Raw genomic sequence first — 17158 nt, forward strand, 5'->3', positions numbered from 1 at the left:
TAATCAGTTCATGCATCTTTCTTTTGATAACCATTTTCAGTGCCTACAATAAGCTTGTGAGGAAATGCGAGTAGTATACTGTGTACTAAAGGTGTTTACCCCAGTGCGTGAAGTATTCCCGGATGCTGCTATTGCTGGAAGCGGCGTCTAATGTCACTGGCGATAAGAGCCAAAGATACCAAGGGATGCAACTGAAAAAAAAAGAAAAAGAAAAAAAAACCGACATCGAAAGAATGCAAATGGGTGCAAGTTAGAGACAAGCAAGATGATCGAGACAAAGTTGGCCGCGGGAATGAAAGTCACCACAAGCGATGGGCATATCAGAGGGCAATGAGATGGTCAAAAGGAAAATTTTGCAGACAGCGAAAGGCTGGCATCTGCAGAGAAGAGAGGAAATGCGAGATCGAGATTGACGAGGTGGATAAACAAAAGGAAATGATGAGGAACAAAGATCGGCGGATGGGAAAGAGAGGGTGAGGAGGATAGTATGCAGCAAAAGGGCAAACAGAATAAGCAAGATAGCGAGAGAAGGATCCATAGATGATAGAAAAAGTAAAGGACGCAAGAGGTTGTCACTTTCATTCACGAGGGTAAACGAATGAGATGGGACATTGAAGACAGTCTACACCAGGTTGCAGCCAAAAGGCGCTACTGATTGGGACGATCTCTTCATTCATCGTCCGTGTCCATGTCGTCCAATTCCAAATCATCCATCATCTTGTCGGCAATGATCTTGTCGTTCCTCAAATCAACTCCATGAACTCGCAGCAAGTATGTCAGGAGAAGCTTAGTCTTTGAGAACGGCTCATCCCCCAGATCTTTGCCTTGGTACTCTTGCCAGGTAAGCCCTCCGGGCATTCGTGGATCGTTGCTTTTGTTTGCAAAGACTATCTCCGCGCTTGTGTCGGTCTTGTCTTTGCCTTCATCCTTCCTACTAGCTTTCCTAAGCAAAAGCATGCTCCGTTTTTTGTAGCAGTTCCCGCAAATAATGCGATCCCAGGTGATACTGCTGTCATCGATACGTTCGAGGGATGTTTTGCCGAGTGTTGTCCACCTCTTTGCATATAAAACATGGCAATCTTCACACCTGATTTTAAGGTCTTTCAGGTGGGTAGTCGTGACCCCGAAACACCCATGCCTTTGGCCATTTATACAGCACATCTGGCATATCCACTCTTTTAATTCGGGATGCCATTGGCGTTCAAACCTCCAATCTTTGCTCCGAAGTGGCTTCATCTTCTGCTTCTGGAAAGGACGATGGCAATTCCAGCAATCGACCCTGTCCCTGCTCCTTTTCCAGTACTCGTCCGAGGTACTCTCTTGCCAACATGACAAGCATGTTATAGCTGTCTTCCAAGCAGGAAGGTTGGTCCCTCCGCAAATTGAACATATACAATTTACGTAGTCGTTCTGCTTGGCTTCCTTGTCAACGTCCCTTTTACGTTTCATAGCACAAGTAGCGCACCAATATTCTCCAGTCTTTCGTCCACTCTCGTCATAAGCAGAGTGCCAGTGGTTTTTAGTGTCTTTTGCTCCACATTCTGCGCACTGCTTTTCTCTCTTTTTAGGTCGATCGGCTTTATTCCTCGACCAGTAACTACGGCAGCCCGTACAGATAACACGGTCCTTCTCTGCCGGATGTCAATCCCATAAGGGGGACTCAGTAGTGTGGCAATTTGAACATGGCCCTGCCGTGGGCCTCGCACGGAAACTGTTGAATAAGCTACTTGGTCGTACTTCACCAACACGCCGAGATCGGTACCAGTAACATGCTGAACAGTTGTACAACAGGGCCTCTCCGGGCGCGGCATGGTCGATATACCATGTGGCCGTGCTCGTGGCGCCACAATTATGGCATACATGCTTGACGAACTTCCTTGTGTTGCAGGTGCCCTGTTTCAGTGGCATGGCGTGGTTGAGTGGGTGGAAGACACTCGACGGTACCCCACACTCCTCCAGCATCTCCTCGTACATCCGGTCGGAGTATCCAACGGTCCGTCTCAGATTGGGGTCCTTGCACGGCTCGTAGACGTCAAGAAGCAGTATCATGGCTTGCTCAAGCAAGCGAACGAGCCACTGCACGTCTACCGGTAGAAGATCGATGTTCTCTAACTGCTGTGAGAAGACCCCAACCTGCCGGTACACCGGTACAAGCCCATGCAGGTTGGCGTAGCAGTAGAGGTACATCACCTTCGTACCGTTCTCGAGGTATCGACCGCCAATGAGTCTCTTGGTGCTGAACTTCTTAAAGAGGGCACCGTGGTCCACGCAGCGCCCAGACACACTTTTGACACTGGATCCGGTATACAGTCCACTGGGGACCTTGTGGTCTTGTTCAGTGGCAGCGACGAATTGTACATCTGCCGCCTTAAGCCCTCGACTGACCTTTTCGAAACATATCAGGTAAACACCTGGATCCGATGCGGAGTGATTGACGCTCGGCAAGGCCATGATGTGTTCTGGCGTTAAAGTGGCACATCCTAGGATTGCTCTCGTAGATTCGGGAATTATATCATTGAAGATATCCAGGATCTCCTCAACCGAATGCTTTCCTAAGGGCTGGACAAACTCATTGCAAACCCACTTGTCATCCGGGTCGAAGTCGCCTGATACCGCTTCCTTTCCCTTTCCCACCAGAAAGCTCACTATGTTCCCCATTCTCTGGTGGAACCTGTCCAGGCGGAAATCTTTGGGCTCGTCGTCAAGGTTGAACGTACGGTCCTTTGAGCAAAAGGCTTTATCGTCCTCGTCGTCGTTGTCTTGGTCGATTTCGTCCTCGTCCTCTTCCTCAAGATCCGATTCCACAATGTCTTTTGTTGAGTAGAAATCAATGTACTCATAAGGTCCAAGCGTATCGTCGTTGGAAACATCGACGTTTCCTACATAGTCTGGCATCTCGGAGTCTCCTTCTAAAACATGCTCGGGCTGGTTGAGCGCCATTGTGCCGTTCGCAAACCTTTACATCATACGGTTAGTCGCTTAATCAAAAGAAATGGCCCGGATATCATTGCTCTTCATGAGACAAGAGCTCTGTCACCGGAGTAGGCCAAAACATACTAGCAGATGTGGTGAGTTGCTGACAGGGAGTTATGATCCAATCGGCATACGCTTGGTGAGCGTGATCAAGGATGGGGGTGTATAAAATCACAGCCAGAAACAACCTTGATCTGGGCAGGCTGCGTGCAAGAAACCAGAGCCTGACTGCGTGTGTCATGAGTCGGTTGTGAGCCCAAAAAGCAGGTTCGAATGAAGCAGAAGTAACTTGTAGAGTAGACAGGCAGAGTAGAAGGAATCAGAGCTGACTGTGTATTGTGTGAACAGGTTGTGGGCTGGGAAGGCAGGGTGTAGTGACAACAGGCCCAGAAGGTGCATGGGGTGCGCAACCTTGGAGTTGTAAAACGTGAGTGTGATACACTGGCGTGTGGGGAGCATTGGTCTCGGCGCCGATTTATGTGATTTAAGGAAGGCAGGTCATGGGGAACAGAGAAGTTTCAGTTTCCCCCTCCAAGATGTGTCTTATCTTTTGGCAACGATCATGGCTCTCCAGTGATATTAAGCAACTATTAGGTTGATATCCGTTGAAATGACAGTTTCCGAGACGTCTTTATGCCCTTCTACTTGTTATATTCGCCGTCTCAACCTTATAGCACCTATTTATTAACAAGTGCATAGAAGATAAACCAATTGCCTATGTCCTACTTCACTCGTAGTGCTCACATCTTATCCGGTTACTTGGAGAATAAGCCGAGAGGATTGCTCAACTCAATACGGCAGAGTAAAGAGGGTGTCAACGTGGAAAGCTCAGTGAAAACATGTATACACATGTGTTTCGCTACATGTGATTGCCGTAGTTGGGTTGGGCGTTCTGACTTCTCGTTTGATATGGTCTAAGTCCCATCCTGGTAACTGAAACCGCAGCTAAAATTCTCACCGATATTATACCATCAAATACAGCAACGATATCTAGATATTGTAATTACTTTTTCTGTACATGTTCGGTGAATAGTCAAGGCTTGAAATCATAAGTCAAATCCATGGGACGTCTATTGCTGTCATCACCGTTCAGCCCGTGTCAATGCATATAATCCGCTATTTCTTCGACTTCCGCCTCCCAAACCGAAGTGCATCCTGCACATACACCGGATAATGTTTGGCACTCGAGATTTCTCCTTTCCATTCTAGTCGCCTCTTGCTGCTTTTCGATCTTAGTGTAAAATCGAGCACACCTCTAACTGGTTTAGGATGGTGAATTATAACTAAAAGATTAAACTGAGCGAACAGCGAAGAGAGGACACTACTATAGGGAGAGTGGTGTAGAAGACCTAAAAGGACATATAACTTTGCCTACGGCGCGAACGAATAAAAAACTAGGGAAGATTAGTCCTTAGTTTATACTACCCAACGAAAAGGTCATGTTCATTTTGCTGAGCGGAGCGAAGCAATTGATGCGGAGTGAAGCAATTAATACGGGCAATAAGTCAAGGGGACTAATACGTGCACTCCCTTTGGCTCAAATGAAGTGTGCCAGCATCCAAAGGGGTGTCCCTCTATTCAAGTCCTACTGTCTTTTTAGGTCTCTTGCACCACTTTCCGCACATTGGGTTTCTCTCTTCAACTAGTCGACCGACTTGGTTCTTTGACCAGTAGCATGATGCCGTTTGCTTGGGCAAGCAAACAGGCCATTTGGTATCCACATATGGAAGATCAATCTCCTTTGACTGCGCTGAAAGAAATCCCAATCTGCCGGTACGGTGGAACAAGCGTATGTACCCCGGATAGAGCAGTAGTATACATGACTTTCGTGCCACTAGCTGAATGTCGCGTAAATCCTTGCTGTCAATTCGCTTGAGTAGAGCAATATGGTGGACACAGAACCCAGGAACACGCCTTTGGCTTGACTCTCATCAAGGGTACAACAAGGTCTGCCTCTGAAGGTGACTCGTCTGAAGCGTTAAATGTATGCACGAAGGAAGGAAGTAAGAGAGAGGTGTTGTGAACGGGGCAGTCCGTCGCTTCCGTCGCCCTCAGAGAGTTTGGCTAAAGAACTTGATCACCTGTCATACGCTTCTCGTGGCATGATCTGGTATAAATTTCCTCGTTGGTGAAAGTGCCCCTTGGGCCGCTGTGCGTGTCTTTTTTTTTTTTTTTTTTTCTTTTGTGTTTTTTCTTCACCAGTCGCTGGATTTCTTCCTGTCCGGCCAGTAATCAGGAGATCGTGGGCACAAGGTAGGCACTTGCATTTGCCGTATGTTGGACGCAAGTAATCTTCTTCAGCGCTTGGGGTAGGTTGTGGGCAAAAGACTGTTACGTTTGTATCCGGGACCGGACTCGCTGGGTATTTTTTTCGAATGGCGTTGGCGCTCGGGTGTAGTTGCGGCGGGTTACGGGTCAGTCGAGCTCGTTATTGGACCGGTCGCCGGCTAAATCGTCGAATTTGATGAATGGAGTGACTGTAACTGAGTGTAGTCATCATATAGAGTGTTGATGGAAGGTCGACAGTTGATTGGCCAACTCGGAAATGGACGAATGACATATCGAGACAGGATTTTGGCAGTTGAATGGCAGGCAGGCAGATTGCTGGTTTATCGTGTGTCAGGCCTCACATGTTGCCAGCTAGTATATTAGCTTGTCTCACCCAGGTAGAGAACCGAACCTTCTTCTCTCCCTCTGGCCTCTGCCAGATCAATTTGCCATATCGTCTCCAAGCCGACGAAATGAACCCAGACGTTCGGCGCGACAAGCAGGAATTCACCCACAACCAAATGACCCTGACACCGGCTCATAAGGAAGGCAAAGAACGGGGAGACAAACCATTGCTTGCGTCTCGTCTTGCCCACGGGCATGCTCACATCGGAAATCCCGCAAAGCCGGTTTCTTTCCGAATTCCCAAGATATACCTGGACAACCACATCGCAGATCTCATGGTGCACAGACAACGGCAGTGTGAATGCCGCACCAGGGAAGAAGTTGTTGGAGATGCAGTTAGAAGCTTCATCCGAGAGAGATGGTCATAAACTAAGAGGAGGTAGATGTGAAAGCACCGTACAGCAGGATGAGAAAATATCAAGTGTGTTGAAGGGAGAGGAATCTTCTGAGAGGAACTTTGAATACATGACGGGGAGCAAACGGCATAGGTCATATGACCTTTAACAAAAAGGATAGGATGAGATAAATGTAAGGAATGAGGTAAACATACCTAGGTAGGATCAAAGTGAAATGAATGTGAGAGCAAAATAAGGGCAAGGTGAGGGCAAGGTAGCAAATTGAGAGTAATAAATCAGAATAGTTCATACTCTGTAGGGTTGTAGTTAGTAGAGCGGTAGAGATATGAACTAAAGGAAAAGTACAGAGATAGATGGCAAAGAGTAAAAGTACAAAGAAAAAGGAAAATGTATGTATTAACATCAATTGATATATAGCATCTTTAAATGACACAAAGAAGTACTGACAATCAGATAGCTAGGGGCTATCTTCACATATTCATTCAACCACCAAAAGAGACCGCACAAGGGTAATGTGTTCCCTGAATATAGGAGACTAAGTCGAATACAAGAAGAGAGAATTGCCTAACTTGATACACCAGGGTGGACAGAGAGTAGATACAAAAACTTCATAAATGTGTCACTATATGCCATTGATCTAATTCGGTTATATGCCGTTCCTTCTATATATCTATGGACTTGTAGGAATTTACTCGTGGACGGCCCTCATGCTCTTGCTAACTGGCTAATTATCCCAAGGTCCCGAAATTCCTCTTTTCTTGTGTACATATGACAGTGTCTTCAAACCCACGTACCACGTAGGTAAAATATCTATTTAAGTGGTAGTTATTCTAAATGCAATAGCAGGAGTGATAACGTTGCCTGCATATACCTGGAGAGATGAAGGCGGTAAAGACTGCATTGTACCGTCTTTTTGAAAGGGAAGGGGGAGCCTTGTGCCCAGGTGCTCACAGACGTGCGTCAAGCTAGTCGACCCCTTTTCATATTAGACAAAAGACAACCAGGTGTCCTCACTCGTATTGGAGTTCTCTTACATTTATCGATCTTCGCGATGACACATCAGGGGGCCACCCTGCCACTGCTCAGAGGCAACACCACCTTGGAGTCAGCACTGGAGCAAGAAGAGGATGTTCTCCTTGAATTGGATTACCCAGAGCAGCGCATTGATTTCTTTGTGTTGCTGTACAGCAATCGTGGTAATATCGAACGTATTGCGGCATACCATCTTGGTCTCCGTCCTTCAGATACTTGCCGGACTGGCGATGTAAATGAATGGGTCCATGGCAGCTTCAATGTTTGCATTCCTCTCTATGTGAACAAACAGGGTCAAGATCTAGGGAAACGAGTTCTAATTAGGTCTCCCCTGCCCTACAAAATAGGCGAATTCAGAAACCCCGGCAATGTGGACGAAAAGCTTCGCTGTGAAGCTGCAACTTTTATTTGGATACATACGCATTGTCCGGAGATACCCATCCCTCAGCTGTGGGGATTTGGACTTGTTGGAGGTCAAAGTGTACGGGATCCCAATGAGACTCGCTATCATTACATGAATTCTAACGCATTTTCACGTAGTTCACGAAGCCGGAGAATATCTCTCTGGGAACTAGACTTCTCTGGACTCTCAAAAGATCTATCAAATGGCTATTAGGGCTCCCCTTACCCTGTCCCTATATATCTCATCACCGTCTGGCCTTACTCGAAACTGGGTATCTGGTGATGGACTATATTGGCAACTCAGAAGTCCAAATGCTTTCAGAGACGTGGGATGAAGACCGCCATAAGCAAGCCAAAAGAACAAACCTCTTTCGCGGGCTTTCACGCATGATGCTTTCGTTGAGTCAGATAACACTACCCCGCATAGGATCATGGACCCTAGACTCAAATGGAGCTTTACGACTTTCCAATCGACCTCTCACCCTTCGACTCCATCAATTAGAAAACGGCGGAATTCCGACCAACATCAGCCGAAGCCTGACCTACTCAGCGGCGGACGCATACTACCTCGATCTTTTGTCTTATCACGATAGTCGGATACGGCATCAGCCAAACTCTATAAGCGATGCGGAGGATGGCCGAGCCCAGATAGCAAGATTGACGATAATGAAAGCGCTCCTACCTCATTTTTCTAACAAAGAGCTTCGAGAAGGGCCCTTCCTCTACAGATTGACCGATCTCCATCCTAGCAACATATTCGTTGACAGCGACTGGAATATCAAATTTGTGATTGACCTTGAATGGGCATGTTCACTACCTGCGGAGACGTTGCGTCCTCCATACTGGTTGACCGGCTGTTCAGTCGACGAGATAACAGGGGAGCATCTTGAAACCTTTAGTGAGGCCTACGAAGAGTTTGTTGGTGTTTTCGGGGAGGAAGAAAAACAGATTCCTCCTATCAACAATGACCATTCTTACAGGACAGATCTTATGAGAAATGGTTTGCAAATCGGTAACTTTTGGTATTTCCATGCTTTGGACAGTCCAAAAGGTCTATTCAACCTCTTCTCTCAACATATTTACCCCCGTTTTGCATCTCCCTGTCAGTCAAAAGACGATTTCGCACGGGTTGTATCGGACTTCTGGGCTCCTGATGTTGAAAGAGTGCTTGCTGCAAAACTCCATGATAAGGAAGAGTATGAAAAGTCGCTTCGCCAAAGGTTTGAAGATGCTGTTCTTGGTGACGAAGAACAGAATTCGGGGCATTAAGAGTTTGCAAGGACGATGTATCATAAATGCATGTGGATATTGGGAGGGGGTTTGGAGAGCAGCCAGAAGATGTCTATAATCTATGCTTAGATGAAAATTTGAGCGAGCACGTAAATGAGCTTCAGTGAACGGTGTATTCTACAAAGAATAATATTTGCGCATACCCTTGGCCCAAGCCCTAACTGTCAGGTTGTATAGGGACACGCCGTCAATGAAGGGCACGTCATCGAGGTTATCAGACCCCAGTAGCTCACAACTGTTGTAAAGGTCAGATATTGCAAGAATAGCATCAGCAAGGGGTAGATATATATAGTATCAAAATCATACTGTCTGTCGCATAAATAAGACCAAATCAGAAAAGCATTGAAATGTCTAAGACCGAAAGGAGTAAAATGTTGTCAGGTGCCCCACCGAAAGCGTCGGCTTGGCGTTGTTGGAAGCTTCAGGGTCTCTCTGGCCTTTTGTTCTTATAACTCTACACATCCCCTTGCATACCGTCATGCTTCATATACCAATGCGTGAAAATCACAGTGCTCAGGCTTCCACCAAGGCCGTGATCTTGGTGAGTAATGGGACCATCACGAATAGACAATGACTGACACCTTGTCCACAGGTCGGAGGCCCCTCAAGAGGCACTCGGTTCCGCCCATTGTCGCTCGATGTGCCCAAGGTATGCATCTACATCTCATTTGATCGCCCATATGGATCTGCGCTGGATAATAATTGACATCGCAATTCCCATAGCCCCTATTCGAAGTCGCCGGCCACCCCATCATCCACCACTGTCTCAAGGCGGTGGCCAAGGTCCCCGATGTTCGCGAAGTGATTTTGGTCGGATACTATGATGAAAGTGTATTCCGAGATTTCATCAAGGATGCCTCGAAGGAATTCCCCCAGCTCCGCATCCTCTACCTACGGGAGTACACAGCGTTGGGCACCGCAGGTGGGCTGTACCACTTCCGCGATGCGATCCTCAAGGGCAAGCCCGAGCGGCTGCTCGTGCTAAACGCCGATGTCTGCTGCTCATTCCCGCTGGGCGAGATGATGCGACTATTCGAGGAGAAGGACGCCGAGGCTGTGATCCTGGGTACACGAGTATCGAACGACACCGCAACGAACTTCGGATGCATCGTGTCCGATTCGCACACCAAGCGTGTGCTGCACTACGTCGAGAAGCCCGAATCGCACATCTCTAACCTGATCAACTGCGGCGTCTACCTCTTCGCTACCGAGTGCATCTTCCCCGCCATCCGCAGCGCCATCAAGCGCCGCACCACCCGCCCCCGCCTCCTCTCCTACCCCTCCTCCGACAACCTGGAGTCCTCCTTCGTCGCCACCGGAGACGACGAGGACGCCGAGAAGAGCGAGGTCCTCCGTCTGGAGCAAGACATCCTCTCCGATCTCGCCGATAGCAACCGCTTCTTCGTCCACGAAACCAAGGACTTCTGGCGCCAGATCAAGTCCGCCGGCTCTGCCGTGCCTGCCAATGCCCTGTACCTCCAAAAGGCCTTCCAGGCTGAGTCTCCTGAACTCACTGCCCCCTCTGCCACCATCGTGCCTCCGGTCTACATCCACCCCACTGCCTCCATCGACCCCACCGCCAAGCTGGGTCCTAACGTCTCGATCGGCCCGCGTGTCGTGGTCGGCGCTGGTGCCCGTATCAAGGACTCCATCGTTCTTGAGGACTCCGAGATCCGTCACGACGCCTGCGTCATGCACTCGATTATCGGCTGGAGCAGCCGGGTCGGTGCCTGGGCTCGCGTGGAGGGCACACCCATTCCCGTGGGCAGCCACTCTACCAGCATTGTCAAGCAGGGTATCAAGGTGCAGAGCATTACCATTCTTGGCAAGGAGTGTGGTGTTGGCGATGAGGTCCGCGTACAGAACTGCGTGTGTCTGCCTTACAAGGAGCTCAAGCGGGTAAGTATTCTGTATTGTTTTATTTCCTATGTGTCATTGACTAACGTTTCATATAGGATGTGGCCAACGAGGTCATTATGTAATGAGTTTTGGTCATATTTGGTCGAAATTTACGTTGATCTTCTCGTCGATACGGCTTCATTGTCGGGTTCGTCTCATCTCATCTTATCTTATGGTTGGATGGTTATTTGCTTCGTGAGCGCAGCCGATCTAAGGATCTTTTTGTTTTAATATATCTAGAACGAACCCAAAATGGAAGAGTCGTTGGATTTCTCGTATTGCTATCTGCTATACTAGTGTTTTTATTTCCCCACGAACATATCCCAGTGATTGATCCCTCGAAACGCCATGCAGATTCCATGTCATCAACCCAAAACACCCAAATATAAACCTTGAGATGCACCTCAGATAAATATCGTAAAATCCCGCTTGCTGTCGTCAAAATCGAAGAAAGACAAAGAAAAGTATCCCCAAGTACCAAAGAATCACTCAACGATACATAGCAGGGTCATACCCCGTATTCTCAGTCGGCCTCTGCTGCCCACCCTGATCATAAGCACTAAAACGCACTCGTGGCGCACCACGGTGACTCATACCAGGCGCCGTATCATAATAATTCTGCGCCTCGCCAGCATGCGCATACTCCAAATTGTGCCCGTAACCCGGTGGGCCCTGGCCATGGGCACCGGACATCGCAGGGGGCACATTATCATAATCATGCAAGGCAGGTGTAGATTCGCTGTGGCGCTCATCCATCTTGACATCAAAGGCGCCCGAGTCATCAAGGCCCGGGTGTGAACCCATGGCGTCGTAGACGCCGAGACGGGTCTGGCGACGACGGACGATCACGTCCAGCCAGACGGCGGCGATGTAGCTGACCAGGCCGATGGCGGTGAATGTGAAGAGGGTTTTGTAGGTTCGGCAGACGGAGATGCCGGTTGAGTTGCCCCAGTAGGTTGTTGTGCAGGCTGTTGTTATTGTGCTTGCTAGGCTCCAGCTTAGCAGGCCTAGGGATAGTGCCCAGAGGATTGTTAGGAGGATGTTGAGTGAGATGGAGAGTTTTGTTGATAGGCCGCAGCTGCAGTGGATTATTGAGGTTAGGATGATGTTGAGGAGGGAGAGGCCTGCTGAGACGAAGAGCTGGTGGGATTTGTTAGTATTTATATTCGTTTGGGAGGAGGGATGTGGATATGTTGGATGTTTACTTACGACGAGGAATGAATATGGGAGTTTGTAGCCATCGGCGTGGAGGTGGTAGGTAAACACTGCCAAGATTACGCCTACCACGAGTGAGGACAGGGCGATTAGGAAGCGGATGAGATGGAATGGCAATGGCGGGTATGCCGATGGTTTGACTGAGGGTGATCGCATGGCGAGATGTTGGAGATGTGAAGATGGAAGAAGAGGAATCTGCCAAAGAAGCCCCTACAATCAACAACTTCATGATCGGCGCTCCACTTTGACACGTTTGGGGCTGCGTCATGGCGCTATTTTTATATTTTCGGCGCAGCATCTTCGTATAATGTCTGGTGTAATTGTTTCAAATAAGAAATTGACTTATAAACTAAATTATGGGGATGTTTCAAACGTAATATCGAGATCCAAATATCGACTTCAAATATCCCTTATTCAATAGCTGAAATCCTCATAAACAACATTCTTGCCCACCAGCCAATTTAGAACCATCCGCTTCAAGGCAACACCCGCGCAGAGGTACCAGACATCAGCTAGCGCAAGGTCTAAGTCCCCAGCCTGCATGCGTCGTCGTATCATTTGGACCCCAGACGACTCAATGCCGTCCCACATCTGCCGATCGGCTCCATCGAGCTCCACATTGGTGATAAACAAAGTCGTTGATAGGGGCAACTGTGGCCACCGCTGGAAAACATCATGCACCAGCCCCAGATCATTGATCGAAATTGACCAGAATAATCGCAGCTGGGAGATATCCAACTCTGGAAGCTGTGCGAGAAGGGGTGTAATGCCAATGCCGCCCGCCACGTAGGGGACAATGGACTTTCCAGACACATAGAAGTTTCCTCCGAATCCCTTGAGCGGTACTTCTAGGCCGGCTCGTTCATTTACTTGAGATAGATATCTAGTAACGGGACCATGCCGTCGAACCATGATCTCGAATTGATCAACGGGTATATCGCGACCGGGGTATGAAGACACGGTAAAGGTTCGAACATAGTCATCGTTTAGGCTGGTTGGATCGTCATCTCGCATGTGGGTATAGCCCATGCTCAGCTCGTCTTCAAATGACAGTGTGACATACTGTCCCGCACTCCATGGAAGCGGTTTGCGGCCGGAGATGCGGAACCGATACCGTTGGATGGATGGTGTAATGTTTTCTTTTTTTATTAACGTTGCCAATGCGTCGGAACCACTGCCTTCTTGGATGCCAGGGACATGTTTTTCATTGACGAGATATCGCACGCTAGGATTGTATGGAGAAGGATCTCCGGCCTCGCCGCGAAAGCTCAACCCATTTTCAACGAAGATTGCAGCAGCAATGGTGACTCGCACGGCGAGGTTTGACCTTGGTAGGATAGCAGCTGCGTCTTTCCCAACTAATATCTCGGTCGAACCGGTGAAATAAAGGACATTGCCGCTGTCAAAATCGGGAACGACAAAACCAGCCACCGGGGTGGTTTCTAGATTTCCTAGCGTTTGATAGAGTCTATTCCCCGAGTACTCGGGATAAACAAGCACAGCGCCGCTTGCATTGTTGGATTCAACACGCATAAATCCAGGCGGACCACCGCGGATGTTCGTGTCCATAGTTGTTGCTTCATGAGATGAGGATACAAACATAGTATCCGCACGAGAGAGCAGCTCAACTGCAGTAGGACTCAATTGTGGCAGGTCAGAGATCAACTTGGGTTCAGGCTGTGCAGGTACGATATGCTTCTTATTCAAGTATTTGGGGCAGTTGCCAAGACTCTCTTCAATGTGGACAAACACCTGTGCCTGTGCTTGCCCTTCGTCTCCATCAGACAGTGAGCCCTTCACCATCCTGCCATACAGCTTAACTCTCCGACGATTCTCCAAGTCTATAGCAAGTCCCGAAACCATCTTTCCTGTGTATGCATCGGTTTGGTTGCCGGTTAATAATGCCTGCACAACGGGGTCGTATTTGGTGTCCACTTGTGTCTGAAGCCCGATCAGCGATTCGGCAACTGGCATCGCAAAGCCAGCTGTGCCGCCCCATATCGTTGACCATGGCCGGCCTTGGGAATCTAATGTACCTAGGGCAAGTAGCGGTGACTGTTGAACAAGAGATGCGGCTCTCGCGCTCAGGTACGGGGCAGTCGGGTTGTCGCCGTGAGGGACTCGAAGCAAGTGGTGTAATCTCTCCTCGCCCTCGTGCCAGGGCACAGTATTTGTTAGAAGTGAGGTCATTGAGTAGGGAGCCTGGAGATATTGGAAAGCTAAGTGACCTCCCATGTTGAAAGCAAGAGAGAACGTAGGTACCTAAGGGTGGGGGTTGTTCATCGCGTCATCCTGCCCTGACAGGTCCTGGAGATGACAGGGGTATGTATGTGTACCTACAACATAGAAGCTCCAACGAATAGTTTCTATTGTTTCTATGTGGCATATCTCTATATCTATCTTGGATAAATCGATTTCCTGTCTAGTAATGAGATTATCCATAGCCCGCGCGACAATGTGGTGTTCTAAATAGCCTTTTGGTATGGCATAGTCCACCTGGGCATGAATATATATTGCCATGTCACCCTCTCGAAGCTCCCAAATCACCGAAAGTAATAGAAAGATTTATGGATATCCCTTGCAATTACTAAATATGCGTCATTTGATGCTTGATATATCAATTTCGTAGGGTCTTAAGCTTGTATAGTGACGAACCAATCAGAACTGCCGCGCCGCGTTATCGACTCTCTGCCTTCGGGGAACTTCCATTACAAAAAACAACCACCTTCACCCGATCTGCATTTCCCTTTTACAGATCAAACTTGTACAACAAAAGGCAAACAATTTCAGAGGTGTCACAGAACACAAGGGCTCTCCCCGCCCAGATTCCTCATAAAACAGCTCTTCCGAAAGCTTGCCAGCCTTCCGTCCCCCACCATGTCGACCTACGAAAGTACGCACCCACATCACTCAAATGAAACCAGAACCTCCAAAGCTAACACAATTCTAGTCGAACACAATACTACCGACCCCTCAACAGCCCCGTCCGCGCGACGCCGCCGCCCCGACCTCTCCACCTTCTTCTCAACCCTGTCCCAGATCACACCAGCTCCCGACCACAGACCCCATGCAGTCCCAGTCCCAGGAGATGTGAGCGCGGCATTCTTCTCACTTGCAGAAGCACTGGACATGATGCGCCGCGAGGCCGATTCAGCGCCACAGCCCGGCGCGCAGGAGGGCACCGATAACGCCGACTCAGATACCGGTCGCGATCTGCTGACCACGATGATCCAGTCGCTGCTCGCACAGGCAGATACGCCACCGCGGGAGGTGGAGGGTGTCGACGAGGAGTTCTGCGATAGTAAGTAGCACTCCCCTAGCTCGCCGTGTCCATCAACCTCCCCCGCAATCAGCGGGGTATTTCTTTGTCGTTGACATAACTAACGCCTGCATCTTTCTAGTGCTCGACCGCGTCCCCAAAGCATCCCTCAAACCCTCTGATACCTGCCCTATCTGCAATAACCCCTTCGTGGAAGATCCCTACCCGCTCGTCGTCCAGCTGCCCTGCCATCCCACACACCGCTTCGATCTGGAGTGTGTGCGGCCCTGGTTGCGGCTGCGCGGCACGTGTCCGCTTGACCGTGTGGACTTTGCGAAGCAGCTGAGAGACAAGGCGGAGGCGAAGAAGAAGCTTGTTGAGGAAGATGAGGAGGAGGAATGGGATGGCATGTATGGCTGAAGAGATCCGACATGAGACTGTGCGTATACGTGCATTTTCAACTGTCTGTGATGGAGTCTACATAAAAGTATTGCCTATCTTAGCATGAGTGAATGACCGTTGCATCGATTGATCATGTACATTTTAATCAAATGGATATTGAATGTAAACTGACCGGCCACCATATCTTGGTTCTTGTGTCTACTCGAACACAAAGACATAAGCTATCGAGCAGGTAGATAATACAAAAAGGCGTGGGAAAAGACGTAAAAGAGGACAACAATGGGCTTTTTGGTGTATGATCTAGGTCTTAGGTCCAGAACTGCGTTGGCACCTCCATCTCGAGTCAATATCTCGAGGCATACCTCGACGATACCCGAGTCCTTTGTCCCTTCGATGACTTTCACAATCTAACTATTGAACTTGCTTCAAAGACCTTTGTTCTCTCTTTGATCAAGATTTAAGGCATTTTCATTGATGTCTTTGTTCTATATCTTTGATCGCCTTCATAACAAAGGGCATACAAGCTCATTGTTAAGCTGTCTGTCCTCGTCGAGGGTCTTACCGTCGCTCACATATAAATATCAAGTCCCCAAGTCCTGATCGATATAATTCATCATTCCAGATGACATCCTGTCTACAACTCATATCGTCTTTTACTATACCTGAACCGAGTCACGGACTGTAACTTCTACGGAGGGTCTCATATTTCCAGAGTATCTTCCTCCAGTCCTCCCTCAACGACTCTATCTACTTACTTACTCCCTAACCTACACTCGCCAGGTTCATATACCCCAAGCCCATTGGCAATCTAGATACTTACCAGTGAGTATCCCAACCCATCCAACCATCAAAATGTCTCTCTCATCCCCCTGGGAAACCCTCGCCCTTGTTTTCTTTTCTCTAGTACTGGGACTAACCATCATGATAATCATGATTCTTGTCAAGGAGTGGACAGAGTACCAAGCTATGCAGTTTTGGCCGAAACTGCGTAGTACTCGCACTCTCGATCTGGAGTCGGGCCTTTATTTACTAAAGGACGTCAAGGAACTGACATGGCGCGTTGAGCAGATGGAAACTGATATTGGTCGCAAGATCCAGCTTGCTGGATACTTGTCTGAATACCATGATCAACCTCCATCCCCTTAACCGCTTTATACATATGTACTGTCAGTACACCTTCCGATAACAGACGCAAGACGCAAAGACCGAATATCTGGATGCCTCCTATATGTAGGGATAGCGCATGAGATATCGGCCCGAGTGGGTTGCCCAGTTCCCTGCCCCATACTCCCATGTCTTTCGAGGCGGCTCACCTTGATAGAAGTGGAGTGGGTAGGGTCGTGGTATCTTCTGGAATAGCACTTCGGTGCTATATCCGTGGCTAATAAGCCTTTCGTGAAGCCGACGTGCTTGGATGTGCCTATGGTAGATATTTATATCAACCATATCTATCATAGGTTCTGTTATTGTTTATTTTACTTTGGAGGCGTCTACAAAGACGCCGTGGAAAGACAGAGATAAGGATTATAGGCGACTTTTGAGCAGTAACCAATTCAATATCTGTAGTCCTGGTAAAAAGGTCGGATATAGACAGCTGCCGAAATAGCCTAGACATCAATGACAAGTAACGACTACCTTGCTGGTCGAGGGTAGAAAT

The 17158-nt window shown here is 48.5% G+C and overlaps 7 protein-coding genes across 7 annotated transcripts; 4 read left to right on the forward strand and 3 right to left on the reverse strand.

Annotated features, from left to right (window-relative positions):
• Nucleotides 1–669: 669 nt before the first annotated feature.
• Nucleotides 670–2940, reverse strand: N7525_001642 (uncharacterized protein; the record flags this gene model as incomplete). The annotated part of the gene is made up of 2 exons (XM_061211991.1): nucleotides 670–909; nucleotides 1861–2940. 2 exons carry the CDS (start codon nucleotides 2938–2940, stop codon nucleotides 670–672), a joined length of 1320 nt encoding a protein of 439 aa, XP_061071217.1.
• A 4808-nt stretch (nucleotides 2941–7748) lies between these two features.
• On the forward strand, nucleotides 7749–8705 carry N7525_001643 (uncharacterized protein; the record flags this gene model as incomplete). Its single annotated transcript, XM_061211992.1, has 1 exon — nucleotides 7749–8705. One exon carries the CDS (start codon nucleotides 7749–7751, stop codon nucleotides 8703–8705), a length of 957 nt encoding a protein of 318 aa, XP_061071218.1.
• A 499-nt stretch (nucleotides 8706–9204) lies between these two features.
• N7525_001644 (mannose-1-phosphate guanylyltransferase) lies at nucleotides 9205–10708 on the forward strand (the record flags this gene model as incomplete). Its single annotated transcript, XM_002557700.1, has 4 exons — nucleotides 9205–9267; nucleotides 9319–9375; nucleotides 9450–10625; nucleotides 10682–10708. 4 exons carry the CDS (start codon nucleotides 9205–9207, stop codon nucleotides 10706–10708), a joined length of 1323 nt encoding a protein of 440 aa, XP_002557746.1.
• A 406-nt stretch (nucleotides 10709–11114) lies between these two features.
• On the reverse strand, nucleotides 11115–11996 carry N7525_001645 (uncharacterized protein; the record flags this gene model as incomplete). Its single annotated transcript, XM_061211993.1, has 2 exons — nucleotides 11115–11765; nucleotides 11835–11996. 2 exons carry the CDS (start codon nucleotides 11994–11996, stop codon nucleotides 11115–11117), a joined length of 813 nt encoding a protein of 270 aa, XP_061071219.1.
• Nucleotides 11997–12254: 258 nt separating this feature from the next.
• On the reverse strand, nucleotides 12255–14030 carry N7525_001646 (putative oxidoreductase, FAD-binding; the record flags this gene model as incomplete). The annotated part of the gene is made up of 1 exon (XM_002557698.2): nucleotides 12255–14030. One exon carries the CDS (start codon nucleotides 14028–14030, stop codon nucleotides 12255–12257), a length of 1776 nt encoding a protein of 591 aa, XP_002557744.2.
• Nucleotides 14031–14717: 687 nt separating this feature from the next.
• Nucleotides 14718–15519, forward strand: N7525_001647 (uncharacterized protein; the record flags this gene model as incomplete). Its single annotated transcript, XM_061211994.1, has 3 exons — nucleotides 14718–14733; nucleotides 14791–15141; nucleotides 15242–15519. 3 exons carry the CDS (start codon nucleotides 14718–14720, stop codon nucleotides 15517–15519), a joined length of 645 nt encoding a protein of 214 aa, XP_061071220.1.
• An 834-nt stretch (nucleotides 15520–16353) lies between these two features.
• On the forward strand, nucleotides 16354–16647 carry N7525_001648 (Zinc finger RING-type; the record flags this gene model as incomplete). Its single annotated transcript, XM_061211995.1, has 1 exon — nucleotides 16354–16647. The coding sequence occupies one exon, from the start codon at nucleotides 16354–16356 to the stop codon at nucleotides 16645–16647; it is 294 nt and encodes a 97-aa protein (XP_061071221.1).
• Between the last annotated feature and the right edge of the window lie 511 nt (nucleotides 16648–17158).

This window comes from Penicillium rubens, assembly GCF_028828025.1.
Source record: "Penicillium rubens strain IBT 27055 chromosome Unknown utg000001l_segment0_segment0, whole genome shotgun sequence".
Classification (NCBI taxonomy): Eukaryota; Fungi; Ascomycota; class Eurotiomycetes; order Eurotiales; family Aspergillaceae; genus Penicillium; species Penicillium rubens.